General features: G+C 48.8%; 1 protein-coding gene across 3 annotated transcripts in view; it reads right to left on the reverse strand.

Annotated features, from left to right (window-relative positions):
- Positions 1 to 14691, reverse strand: part of LOC138521793 (E3 ubiquitin-protein ligase TRIM39-like) — a 241519-nt gene that overhangs the window by 37433 nt on the left and 189395 nt on the right. For all 3 annotated transcript variants that reach the window (XM_069634887.1, XM_069634886.1, XM_069634885.1), the window contains one exon: positions 8224 to 8781. In XM_069634887.1, the coding sequence (XP_069490988.1) occupies positions 8246 to 8781 (536 nt within the window). In that variant the 3' untranslated portion in view covers positions 8224 to 8245. The remainder of the gene's footprint in view (positions 1 to 8223; positions 8782 to 14691) is intronic.

The raw sequence follows: 14691 nt of genomic DNA on the forward strand, positions 1-14691 counted from the left end.
TTCAATGCAGTACCTCTGGGTAATGCTTAAACTGCTTACTGTCACTAAACAAAAAGAACTTTCCAGGAAATGTGATGTCATCAGTGATGTTATCGATGATGCTATTTGTGGTGTCATCTTTGATGCCCTGGGTGTTACATGGCTTACCATAACTGTTGAATTTCATTGGTTTTTCAATTTAACGCTGCAACCATAACGTCCCTTTAACGTTGTTTTTCTGAATTTCAAAAGTTTTTATTGGAGCAACTAAACCATAACGTCACTTTAACAACATTTTCTTCACTGAATATATTTCGCGCACTGTTATTGTGATAATCTGGAGAAAATATAAGGAGTAAATTCCATATCATATCATAAGGAGTAAGTGATGAAAGTAGGATATGGTGGTAAAAGTAGCATAGAGAAATATTATGCAAGTTTTGTGCAAATGTCTAGAGATTGGCAGATGGTCAGAGGTAAGTGCAAGTAGTTAGTAAACTTATCTCAGAAAATAAAATAATGATTTGATAGTTGCCATAAGTACAATCCAAACATATAAAGGAACAGGTCATTGCAAACATTAATGTTTATGTAGTAAGCGCAGCTGCTTAACGGGATGAATTAAAACAAATATAGAGCTGAAGACCATGTGGTTTGAAAAGATGTCACAGAGAGAACACCAAGAAAACCATCAAACAGTTTTTAAAAAAATGTTAAGACCTACAAATCAATGTAAAAATACACCTTCCTAAATTTGCCACTGGGGTCATTCCAAGATGGCTGCCGGCGCAGGGGGACGTGTATAAGTCTCCCTCCTGCCGGGCCGCACAGAAGCACTGCAATAAGCATCAAATCCGAGGATAAACGCACTGCAAACAGCAGCCGATCCTCCCCAGGACCCACAGTCGTAGCGGAAAAGGGGAATCGCCACCGGGGAGAGAACGGGTTAAGGCAGTGCCGTGTTCGAGTGACACCCCTCCCCCTCCGAGGATTGCAGTTCGTCCCACGCGGCTAGAGAGAAGGACAAGGCTGGGCATATCTGCTAAGCGGCATACACCTACCTGGAGGTGGGGATCCAGCGGCAGAGAAAGTGCCTGGCGGGAAGGCACAGGAGGCCGCTCGCGTACATTGCGCAATCCGCCGCTCCCCCACCGGGCAAAGCGCGGATCACACCGGGGAGCAGGTCTTCCGCAGGCGCAGAGGAATCCGAGGCGGGGACCCAAGCAACGCGGTGCATACCGCGAGAAGGAGCTACATGCACTCAGGGGAAAAGGAGACACCGCTGTGAACTCCGGAGCAGCGGACGGGCCCAGAAGCACTGTAGAGTGCACGGGCGGAGAAGGCGGTGCATCACCCCGGGAACCCGAGAGAACCTGAGAGACTCCGGGACAGGCCCGGGCAGGGATGCAGGTGAGAGGCGCCCCCCCCCCAGTACGGTAGACGCTGGAGGAATTACACAGGGCAGGAGACACCCCCCCACCTCGCTGCGCACCCACATTAGGCCAAATAGGCCATAAAACACCTAAGGGGAAACTCCCCCCCCTTTCCAGTCAACAAATTATCAAGTAGAGGAGGGGCAAGGCGGATAAAAAGGAGAGAGACTGACAAAGAATCTTCCCCCAGATCCAATACCAGCAGTGGGGTCTATCAAGCAAGGGGTCCCCAGGAGGCTGGAGGGGAAACAAGCTCCCCAGTGGTAAGAAGACATTAAACCAGAAGGCTCATCAACAAGCAGGCTCCCCCCACCAAATCAAGAACCGGCCCGCAGAGGCTCTAACCCGAAGGCACAACATAGCCAATGTCCAAGGCGAAGGGGAAAGGGGGCGCGACCCAACCGACCCTGTAATCGGCTAATCAAGACTCGAACATACTTCAAATGTGGGCGTCTGATACCCCTATATCCACCAGGGGAAGGACACAGGAAGACCCCTCAACTAACTCCATTCCCCCCAACACATGCAACCTACCCCCCTCAAGGGACGACATGCACGCCTGGTTCGTGGAGCTACAAGACAAATTCATGTCGACGGTACAAGACCAATTCGCCACAATGAGGAACAACATGAAATAGGTAGTGCAGGACCTGGAACTAGATGTAGCCAAGCTGGAAGAAAGGACTGACACCCTAGAGAAAATTGTGCAAAACGTAGAAGAAGAAGCATTACAGAACAGCGAAACCCAAGAGCACTTAGTTCGATTAACTCACAACCTAGAAATCCAATGTGAGGACCTAGAAAACAGGTCCCGCAGATCTACCATCCGCATTAAAAATATGCCCGAGACCGTGTTGGATAAGGATCTCAAGAATGCGATACAGGAAGTGTTCAGAGACATTATTGAAGCACAAGAAGCGGACAACATAGGGATTGACCGAGTACATAGAGTGGGCCCAAAAAGAACAGGCGCCCCTGGGGAAAGACCTAGAGATGTGCTGGCAGCCCTTTCCTCGTACCCACAGAAAGAACTCATCCTGAGGAGAGCGAGGCAGGTAGACCATATAAGGATGAATGGGGCAGACATACAGCTTTACCAGGACCTTGCATCAGCGACGCTTCTAAAGAGGAGAGAAATGGCACCACTGATAAGAGAACTGGTCGCAAAAGAAATAAGGTACAAATGGACATTCCCATTCAGTCTGCTATTAGAGTGGGAAGGAAAGCAAAGGAGAGTGACTACCTGTGAAGAAGGGCTCCATATAATGGACTTACAGGCAGAGGAGGAAGGAAACAGGGGCACCAAAGCAAAGGGGGAACAGCAAAAAAGGCTGAGAGGTTGGGAAGTGGCTCGGCAGAAAAAGAAACTAAATGGAAGGGGAAACTCCAAGCCGGCAACAGGGGAGTAGAGGAAACACCCATGCAAGACGACGACAGGGGGCAACCATAGAACCTGGAGAGGCACTAAATGAAGAAACTCGGAAATAGCAAATCCCAGCGGCCCGGCTGGGATCAGGTACGGACACACAGTAGGTCTGAGGAAGATGCGGGGTTTAGGACTCCCTGCAAAGTTTAACCCGAGTCCACAGAGGGCAGGGAGCAATGGGCGCAACGCCCTAGCATCCATAGGTACCCGGGCCCTCCTCGGGATCAAAGTTGGTTGTTGGTTTCAAGTTGTGGGAAAGTTAGGGAGTTCGGGAGTACAGCTATTGTACTACCTCAATGAAGCGACACCTAAAATCGTTCCACGGTGGGGCTATTCGTAAGGTTGTACCTTGCGATAAACTTAGTAGGTTGAGTTCCCCTACACCATCCTCCGTTTCCGCTCCTGCCACCACAAGAGACACTCCTGTTGGGCAGTGCATCCCTCCATCTGCCTCGCAGGCCAAACATGATGCTGTTGATCCTTACCTTTTGAAGGTCACAGTATTGTGCATGTACTGCGATGCAGTACTCTGCAGGGGGGAGAACCTTCAAAGTGCTTTCGAGACTGTGGTCAAGGAGCATGAGAAGAATTGCTACCTACCTGAATAAGGCCCACCCTACATCTTCCTCCCTCCACCTGCCCTTTCTTATCCCTGTGGTTGGTGCCCCTTCCTTACCCTCCTTTCCCATCCTTTCCTTGTGTGTCGTGTTTAAAAAACCAAAACAAATATACAACAAATACCAACAAAAAAAGGCTCTTTTCAGAGCCACCTTTCACAGTACAAAAAGAGAAGTGTCAATGAAATGCCCAGGGCCCTGTTCATTTTTAGAAGTCCGCGGACATCTAAAATCTGTGCGGTGCTGCCCTGTCACAACCATTGCACTTTTCTCTGGGAGGAAGTGGAGGCTCTGAAAGCCTTTTTGTGGTGTTTTTTTGTGTTTCGAAAACTTCAAATGGACAACACCTACTGCAAAATGGATTGCTCTAATTCCAAAAAAGGTTGCAATGCATTTTGTATATTTTGCATATCTGATTGCCGGCATAAGTAAGATGTACTCCATCTCTGCGAAAAATGCGTGTACTATGAAACATAATGTTTTCATTGTGAAAAGAGGACATACCAACATCTTTCAAAAAGGCACAGACAGCCTTGTTAACATTGCGCCTTGATTTCTCCATTTGTGGACCAGATGAAGAAGAACGCAGCCATATTTATCTCTGCGCAATACGGGAAAAAATTACTCTGGAGTTTGGATACATATCCATGACTTTCCCAAGTCCTTCTTTCATTGCAAATTGCAAAGAGATTACAGACACATGTGCTAAACTGTTCCCTCCACAATGAATAATAATAATGACTGGATGACACTGTGTCACCAAAGTAGCATAGAGAGGTGCCAAATCCAGCCACTTCATTCCACGCACTCCATGCCAGTGCACTTCCACATGAGGGAATCCAAGATGTACAGCCACTCCGCAGCGATCTGCATACACCTCCAACCAATTTATCCACAAATCTCCCAACATCCACACAATCTGCTTTCTGAAAGACACAGCCATAGCTATCTCCTCTCTTCTCAGGAAAAAGACTTTCTGACAATCTCTCTGCTCACACACCACACCCAGTAAACCTTATTGACCAATCCCTTCTTGTGCTACGTCTCATTGGCATCCCTCTCAACCTCAAAATCCCTGTATGTAATATGCGCTGCCCGTGGACAACCGCGCTGTCCACGGACAAATCAAAAAATCTGAGGGTGGGGAATGAACATTTTAATAGTGTGCCCCACTTCCCCTTTGAGGTTGGCCCTGAAAAGAGCCTTTTTCTTTGCAGATTCTTTCAGGCTTCTTTTTAGGATTTTTGCCGATTTGATCTGTTACATGACTTCACAACAACTTCTTGATTGAGGTCTGCACATTACCAAGAAATATTGCATGACCAAAATCTGTGAAAGTCATTCCATTACAAGAAAAAATTGTACCATTTTCCAAAAGGTTCTCATTTTGAAATGATGACATGCCTACAGAATACATAAAACAAGATATTACTTCATTAACAAGACATCTTGCTATGTCTTGTTGAGGATTAAATACATGACAAGGCATCCATGCAGTCCTAGGTGGTATATGTGAAAAAAATATCTTATTAGATGGAAACTGGTGCATCAGTTCCTTTAGCAACTGCTTCAGTGCACCCAGAAAACTTGTTGCACTCAGATAGCCCAAATACATTGCTCCACAATTTACCACCACAATATCAGGAGTGTTAAAATAAGCCATATTTCTACAAAGTGTATAAACACCTTGCAAAATGTTCCCTGGCACATCACACCAGGTAGCCTCAACTCCCTGCATTCCAACATTGTCTGAGATGCCATACATGTTTGCAAACCACTGCAGATTAGTAATATAATGATCTCCCACTATCCACACTCTAACTCTGTCAATCTCAGCAACCACAGCCATCTTCACAACATACAGCAATGAAAAAAATGAATACCCTCTCTCCCTATGAATGATACCCTCAGCACCTGATTGGCTAATTCCCCTACTCCTATTTCCATGCCAGATATGCAGAGAAGCCCCGGATGTCGCATGTCCTGTCTGCGAACAGCCACGCTGTCCGCGGAGCGCTTAACACTGGGTCAGCCCTTCTACCCTTTCCACTTCACTCTCTGCACCATTCCCTCATTGGCTACTATTAAGCAGTCACACAACCATCCACCAATCACATCCAAGACCTCTACTTCTAACTCCATCATCACAGTTCAGCACTTTAGATGTACTGTTGATCACTCTGAGTACAATTGTGCTGTGATTGCAAAGGACCTACAGCAACAACTACTATAAAACTCTCCAATACCTCTGCTTGCAGATTCATGCACATCCACATACATGAACACAAACTACAGTTATGAATATTTTCTGCACAGTACATGTACAGCTCTTGTTTAAATACATATAAACAGGGTAACTTCCACTTACCCTGTATAACCTGTAAAATGGCTTACTGTCTTTTCTCCCATCTGCTATCATCAAGTGTCACTTGCAAAACTGTCTTCTCTCCAACTTTCTGTTTACCCATATTACTAACTGTAATGTGCAAATTGTTATTCTCTTCATTCATTCTGTCATTTGTGTAACCACTGCCACCTATTTATCCACATTTTAATCATAATAGCATTTAATGCATTGTAGTGCATTGGATGTACATATAATTTCCTTTGCATACATTCTGCATATTTTACATACTATCTATCATTTGAACTTCCTTTAGGAATGATTATAATAGTAATCAGACACAACACACACACCTATCTAACAAAGTGTCATTTCATGTTAAAAGATGGGAGAAATAACAGTATAATTATGGAAAAAGGCTTTCTAGTGTGTTATAAAATGACACGCAGCCAAGATGAGTACATGCATCTTTATTTATGCACACAGTGAAAGACTCCCAGCTGAAACAACACCACTGCCTCTACAACTGTTCTTCCAATCTACACAGCTCTCTCATTCCAGCTGGTTGCCCATTCCGTTCTAGATTTCACAACAGCATTCAACTATGCATAGGTGCAGTCATATCTATCACATCATCTACAACTATGTACAGTGTTGTAAAGCAAGACATACAACATCTCCCCCTTCCCTTCAGTCTGCAACACAAGCATCAGGTCCTTCCTTGCAACCCTTACTTTATTTCAGACTCTCCCATCTCCAAGCACCACAGAATCACCCAGTACTTAGTAATCACCTACTGAGTAATAAACTGGTGACCCCATCAAATCCGTTGGATTTATTTTCCATAAGCAGCCCACATACCACAATCAAAATGTTTGGTAGCATTGTAGAGTTATGCTGCGGTGGTTGAGGCCATGCACCCAAGACTCTAGGCCCTGGCCACAACCACCGCAGCATAACACACCCACAGAAACAAACACCTACCAAATGACCACAACCCAAAAACATAATACATCCACCTCAAAACTATACACTTCAATTAACATTTTAAAAGATAATTTACTAAACTAAAATAGCCAGTAGTGCGCCCAATGTTTAGTATGTCCGCTGACAACCGCGCTGACCGTGGACACCGCAAACACATCATGGCCTTCTCCCACCTAAACAAATACAGCATTTGACCCATCTCTTACTCCCCCACCCTCTACAAGCACTCATACACACCAACACACACCCCAAAATTGGATTTATGCTCACTTCCAGCGCATGTCCGCGCATCATATATGGCGGGTGCATTGAAACAATTTGGCACACCTCAAGCTAGCCGATCAGAGAACACGACGCGTGTCCGTGGACACGACGCAAACCGATTATCCAATCGGTGTCCTGTCTGCGGAGCGAACAGGGAAGTGTGACGGGGAGCAGACATAGATATCACTAATTTGTTTGCCTTACGTTTTGGTCGTTTAAATAAAAACTACTGGACGGATTTACAACAAATTAACAAAAGCACGCTTTCGGGACCAAGCCGCCTCTCCTGCCGTGAATTTGGTGAAAATCCGTCCAGCGGTTTGGGTTGTAGGCGCGACAGACATTTTTTCCCATTATGTCTATGGGAAAAAAAGAAAAAAGAAATTTTGGGACCCCCTTTATAACTTTGCCCCCCCTTGACCAAACCTCACCAAACTTCGCAAACAAATTCAGAGTGGGCCAGATACTTTTTTCGCAACGTTTGGTGAGGATTCGTCTAGGGGGAGCAAAGTTATAAGCCACCCAAAAAGTGCTCTTCCTATGGGTTTAGCAAATTAACCATAACTACATGGCCGCTACCGCAGGCCATGTAATATATATATGTTTTATTTATTGTGCATTTATATATAGCTAGTTAAAATACTGGGGCCTGTATGTATATATCCCCTTGAGTAATGATCCTGTAAACACTGAGAATGCTGCGAGGACATGTGGGGGGTCCTATTTCTCTGCGGCAGAGTCTGCTCAGTCACCCCTCCCCCCATACGGCGCATGGCGATGTTCCTGTACATTCTGTATAGTTTCACAATATAAATGTGAGAGCCGCCAAAACCCTTGCTCAAAAGACCAGTGCCCCCTCCTTTCAGATATAGGACAGTACCCCCTCCCCCCAAATCAGAGGACAGTGCCCAGGCCCCCTCCCTCTTTTCTCTACCCCCACCCACACTAAAAAGAGGCAAAAGTAACCCGCACTTCTTAAACATCACAGGACAGTGCCCGAAAGAAGTAATTGCCCCCCTTAACAAGTCCCCCCGCAGAAGTAAACTACTGACAGCTGAGCCCCCCTATAACAGACACTACAAAGACGAGCAGTCCCCCCCCCTCATCTTTATACACCGCTGGTCAGGGCCCCCAGTCCCCAGCCCCCACCCCCGCAGACACAGCCCCCCTTACCTGCTGCCGGGCTCCACTGCTGTCAGTCCTGTCCTGCCGCCGGGAGGATCTGCAGCAGCCCCCCCTCGGTGCCGCATATCCAGAAGAGGGTCCGCAGGGTGTGGGGGAAGGAGGCCCCGGGGAAGGTGAAGAGCAGAGCCCGGTCCTGCGCATCGTAGACCGAGAGCCTGCCTGCCTCATAGTCCAGGAAGAGGCCCAGGACCCTGGGGAGTGCGCGGGGGGTCAGGCGGGTCCAGCAGGGGGCGGTGAGAGCCCTGTATTCACCACCCAGGAGCCCCACTGCCCAGAATCCTCTCCCAGGTGATGCTGTGATCCGCTCCTTCCTGGGCACAGACTCATCACACACCCCCAGGACCCAGCCCGGGCTGTCCCCCACCTCCACCTCCCAGTAATGCCTCCATGAGCTCAGCGCCTCCCTCCCCAGGACGATGCAGTGATGAGTGAATCTCTGCGGGGTGTCAGGCAGATCCCGGGCTCGGGCTCCGCATCTCACGCTTCTCCCGTCCTCAGACACGATGAGCCAGGGATGAGCAGTGCCAGGATCCAGAGTCACCTCACCTGCAAGAGAGAAGCACAGCTCAGAAACCAGCCAATCACAGCGCTCAGACAGCCTGTCAATCACACCAGCAGGGACAGCACGGCCAATCACAGCCTCCTGTCGCCAGACACCTGGAGGGGGAATGTGGTTGTTTCTCGATTATTAAATGAAACCCGAAGTGACCCCCAAATTCCAGAGATAAGGAAGGGGAAGCCCCCTCATACTCTCACAATTCTCCACACTTCTTCATTCTCCACCTCCATCAGTCACAATCATCTCAGGCTACAGGGGGTCTTCAGGTCTGCCAGTAATGGGAGGTTCAGGAAGGTGGGCGGGGGTGAAAAAGAAGAAACCGAGAGAAGAACACAAGAAGGGAGGAAAGAGACAGTCAGAAGAGAAAGCGAGAAAGGAAAGGGACAGGCAAGGAGGGAGAGACACAACGGCAGAGATCTGAAGAGGAGAGATGCAGACAGGAGACAGTGGTGCAGGTAGAAGAGACCTGCAGAGAAGAGAGAGATGCAGAGAGGAGACAATGAGGCGGGTAGAAGTGACCTGCAGAGAAAAGAGAGATGCAGAGAGGAGACACCAGAGCAGAGAAGAGACAGTGAGGCGGGTAGAAGAGAAGAGGAGAGGGGAGTGGTTCATAAGAGAAACAGACAGAGAGGAGAGAGAGGCGGGTACAAGAGACCGACAGGGAAAAGAGGGAGACGCAACAGCAGAGAGGAGAGGGAAGCAGAGAGGAAACAGTGAGGAGGGTACAAGAGACCTGCAGAGAAAAAGGGAGAGACGAGACAGCAGAGAAGATAAGCAGAGAGGAGAGTGGGAGGGCGAGTTGCACATAAGAGAGACAGAGAGGAGAGAGATGGGTACAAGAGATCGGCAGAGAAAAGAGGGAGATGAGACAGCAGGGAAGGGAATGGTTTCTTACCTGTAACTCCATTTCTCCAGCATTGGTATCTTTCATGGATTCACATGCTTAGAATATTCCCCGTCGTCAGGCTGGGAATCCCCGGTACATTTTATAGACCTTTCCCGTAGGAAAACTTTTTCGACGCTTATGCGTCCTATCCATCTCGTTTTGTATCATGCGTGACCGCGTCGTCAGGACGCCATGGTATAAACACAGGCCCCGCCCCCGCGCTCCCTCAGATTTCCGCCCCCAAAGTAGTGGGTGAACCGGTTTGCATGACCAGGGGAGGCAGGAGGGCGCATGTGAATCCATGAAAGATACCAATGCTGGAGAAGAGAATGCATTACTTACCGTAAAAGCATTTCTGATGGTTGTATCTGCTTAGATTCACATGCTGTGCATAGGTCCGACATCCAGTGGTCACTGCGGAGTATTGCATTTTGTTTTTCGTAGTCGAAAAGGGGACGTCGACCAGGCGTGTCTGAAACACTATCCCTATAGTGACGTGCGTTGTACCCACAATCCCTCACGCGTCGAGGTCCCTCTGTTTGTATTTTTTCTGCCCTGAGGGAGCCTTCTAGACGTGAGTGAGTACAGAAAGAGAGAGAGATATATAAAGGAAGTCTATGTTCCTTCCATCCGAGCGGGGAGGAAGGGTGGGCGCATGTGAATCTAAGCAGATACAACCATCAGAAATGCTTTTACGGTAAGTAATGCATTCTCTTCTGATGTTTGTTAATCTGCTTAGAATCACATGCTGTGCATAGACTAGCGAGCAGTACCCGGAGTTGGCGGTGGGTTATGAGAAGGAACAGTAGAGAAAAGGTGTCGTAATACTGCCTGTCCCACCTGGGAGTCAGATCTAGAGTGTGTATCTAGACAGTAGTGTTTTGTAAAGGTGTGCACAGAACTCCAGGTAGCCGCTTTGCAGATGGACTCAAGGGGAACATTTGCAATGAATGCTATGGACGCCCCCGTGCCTCGAGTAGAGTGTGCTCTTGGCTTAAAGGGCAGTTCTCTCTTAGCAAGAGTATAGCAGAGAGTGATGCATTGAACAATCCATCTAGAAATAGTGGATTTTGAAACCGCATCTCCTTCTCTTCCTGCTGCCACCGAGACGAAGAACTGATTAGTCTTCCTCAATGGTCTGGTTCTTTCCATGTAGAACATGACCGCCCTGCGTACATCAAGTGTGTGCAGAGTCCTTTCTCCCAAATTGGAAGGATTTTGAAAGAACGTTGGTAGTTCTATAGACTGGTTTACGTGGAATTTAGAAATAAATTTCGGAGCAAACCTAGGGTGAGTGCGTAGAACCACTTTATCTCTGTGAACTGTAACAAAGGGGTCTAGAATAGAAAGAGCCTGAAGTTCACTTACTCTCCTGATGGAGGTGATAGCTATTAAAAAAGCAGTCTTAAGAGTGAGGTGTTTAAGAGATGCTTTGTGCATGGGTTCGAATGGAGAGCCCATGAGTCTGGTAAGTACCACATTAAGGTCCCATCCGGGAGCAGGGTGTCTATTTCTGGAAATCCCCATCGTGTGAAGACGTCGAAGACGATGTCTTCGTGCAGACGCCATTCGTACTCTTCGGGCAGGGGGAAATCTCTGCTGAGTCTGTCTGCCAGCAGATTGAGTTCCCCGGGTACATGTAGTGACAGTAGGAACATGTCCTGTTTGAGAGCCCACTTCCATATATTCTGGGCCAGTTTGGACAAGCCTGGAGAGTGGGTGCCCCCCTGCTTGTTGATGTAGTACATGGCTGTAGTGCTGTCCGTAAGGACCATTACTGTTTTGCCTTGTAGGTGTTCTTGGAAGGCTTTTAGCGCCTTGAATACCGCTAGTAGCTCCAGTAGATTGATGTGTTTGGATGCTACGTTTGGAGTCCACACTCCGTGAGCAGTCTGATGGGATAGGTGAGCACCCCATCCTGTGAGGGATGCGTCTGTGGTTAGAGTGGCTTCCGCCGCGGGTGTGGCCAAGGGTTTTCCTTTTTCCATGTTCCCCTTTGTCCACCACCGTAGCGAGAGAACCAAGGCCTGCGAGACCACCACTAGATCGTCCCATTGTCCGCTGGCCTGACACCACTGGCTGTTGAGCCACTCTTGAATTGGGCGCATGCGCAGGCGCGCGTGAGGTACCAAATAAATACACGACGCCATCATTCCTAGCAAGCGCATTGCTTTGCGTACCGTCACCTCTCGGCCGGTTACATATTGGGGGATCTGAAACAGCATGTTTTGGACCCTCTCTTTGGAGGGGAAGACGAGGCCGTCCCTTGTTTGAATTAGAGCCCCTAGGAATTGTTTGATTTGACTGGGGTCTAGACTGGACTTCTTTTCGTTGATGGAGAAGCCCAGCTGGAACAAAAGGTCTACCGTCTTTTGGGTATTGGAGAAACATGTTTCGTAGGAATCCCCTGTTATGAGCCAGTCGTCAAGGTAAGGGTAAACTGGGATGGACAACCTGCGCAGGTGGGCCGCAGCCACTGCCAGTACCTTTGTGAATACCCTTGGTGCTGAAGCTATACCGAAGGGTAGCACCTTGAACTGGTAGTGTTTGCCCTCTATCATGAACCTTAGGTATTTTCTGTGCGCTGGCAACATTGAAATATGAAAGTATGCATCTTTCATGTCCAATGTTGTCATGTAATCTCCCTGCGAAAGCAGCGGGATCACCTCCTGTAAGGTCACCATACGAAACTTTTGGGGTTTGATAAACTTGTTCGCTGGGCGCAGATCTAATACAGGGCGCATGGTTAGATCCTTTTTGGGTACAAGGAAGTACACTGAATAAATACCTTCCGTTACCTGAGATAGAGGCACGACCTCTATGGCTCCTTTTTCCAGCAGTTGTTGTACTTCTTGGAGAAGGATGGCAAGATGTTCCGGCGTCAACCGCCGTCCCCTCGGGGGTCTGTAGGATGGGGAACTGTTGAATTCGATACAGTATCCGTGGGCTACGGTGGAAAGTACCCAACGGTCTGACGTTATCTCCTCCCATGCAGGAAGAAAGGATGTAATCCGGCCCCCGACCGGTGTTGCATGGGAGGGGACGCGAATCTTCGCGTCACTTGGAGTTGTTGGGGGCTTGGGAGCCTCTGGGGGTGGATCCCCGACCTCTCCCTTTGCCCCGGCGTTGGCCTCTCTGGCTGTACTGCCCACTATTGGTTTGGTAATTGGTGGCAGGGTATTGCTGATGTTGACCTTGTTGTTGTTGCCGTTGGCCACGAAAAAAGCGCTTGTTGCCATAGCCGCGTCTGGTAGTGGGCTTAGAGATCTGGTCAAGAGTCTTGATAGTGTCGAACTCTTTTTTGGCCATCTCTAGGGCTTCATCTACCGCTTTTCCGAAGAGGTTAGCGTCCTCGACAGGTTTATTTATCAAAGACGCCTGTGTCTCCGGTTTAAAGCCTGAGTTGCGCAGCCATACATGGCGCTTTAGGAGAATTCCTTGTACCAGGGAACGTCCTGCTGTTTCTGCCGCGTCCAGAGAGTTTTTTACAATGCTCTGGTTCACTTGGGTTCCTTCGCCAATAGTTGACAGTAGGCGTGTACGTAAAGGCTCCGGTGCTTCCTCGGCGTCTTTGCGCAGTTTGGCCCACTGCGCGTCTGCGTAGCTCGCAAGCAAGGAATTGTTGTTGGCAATTCTTGCTGAGAAGGCAGCCGAGGAAGTAACTCTTTTTGCAAGGGCATATAGCCTCTTGCCCTCCTTGTCAGGGGGTGCCTCACTGGTGGAAAGTGGTACCCCTGCCCTCTTTCTAGTATTAGATACCACCAGGGAGTCCGGTATGGAATGTCCCCTAATGTAGAGCGGGTCTGAGGGTGAAGGAGCGAAAAGTTTTTCAATCCGTGGATTGACCCCCCTGATCAATGCGGGAGTGGACAGCGAAGGGATGATCCTCCTTTTAACTGAAGCGAGGAGTGGAATGGTCTGGCTGACCGGGGGTTTTTCTTTAATGACTCTTTCTACAAAGTCCAATTCTGGAGAGAGTTCCCCCGTGTCCAGTTCGAAATGCGCTGCTGCTCTGCGCAACAGTGCATTGAAAGTAGGCTGATCGTCAATTGGAGACGTGTTCCTAACTGGAGAATTGTCCGGAGGAGTTAGATTTAGGACATCAGTGTCGGAACACACTGATGGTGATTGCCAGGGGTGCGAAGGTCCTTCTCCTGGGCTAATCCCGAAGCCTTCTTCTATAATGTCTGTTCTGTCTTCTAGACATTCCTCCTGGTTCTGTCCTTCGTTGTCCATGAAATCATCTTCTTCCTCGAAGTATTGTTCCTCCCCAGTGAGGTCATATACATCTTGGAAGTCTGAGGCTGTGTCCAGCAGGGGATCGACCAGCCTCGGTTTTTTGGCCCTGGGGTCCTCTTGAGGCCCTTCTCTAGTTCTTTTGTGAGTTAGAGGGGCTTGGTTACTCATAAACCTTTCCATCCTCTCCATACAGAGGTGGAGTCTTTCCATAGTTTCATGGGGTACCCCAGAGCGGTCTAGCGGGGGAAAAATCGAGTTGTCTACCTCGAACTGGCTCGACCTCTCCCAAAGCGTCGAAGAAAGTGTCCCGTCGCCCTCCTCAAAACCCTCAGGTGTGTCGGGAGACTCCCTGACTGAAGGGGGTAGTCCCTGCTTTCCTTCGGGTGTTTTCGGCGTATCCTTTGATCTATGCGTAACGCTCGACGAAATCTTCGGCGTACGCTTTTGGGCGTCGGCTACAGCGATCCTTGCTAAGCTATCGGCGACTCTCTTGTCGGCGACTAGTTTGTCGGCGGAAGCTTGCGTTTTCGACGCCATGGGTGTCGAGCGCTGTACGGCGGTCTGCGCCTTCTGTTGATGCGCACCGGCCGATGGTTTGGTGGAGGCGCCTTTGTTTGCCGAAAGCCCAGTCGCAGGTCGCGGCTGCGGTTGCGAGAGGGGCTTCGAACCTGAACGGTCCGAGGAGGCCGCCGGTGGAACCTGCGTCTCCTTGGGCGCCGAAGCTCTCTTCGACTTAGACGAAGAAGAGCCGTGGGTTGTGTGCTTATCTTTG

The sequence above is a fragment of the Ambystoma mexicanum genome, chromosome 13, assembly GCF_040938575.1.
Source record: "Ambystoma mexicanum isolate Mex_15411 chromosome 13, UKY_AmexF1_1, whole genome shotgun sequence".
Lineage (NCBI taxonomy): Eukaryota > Metazoa > Chordata > Amphibia > Caudata > Ambystomatidae > Ambystoma > Ambystoma mexicanum.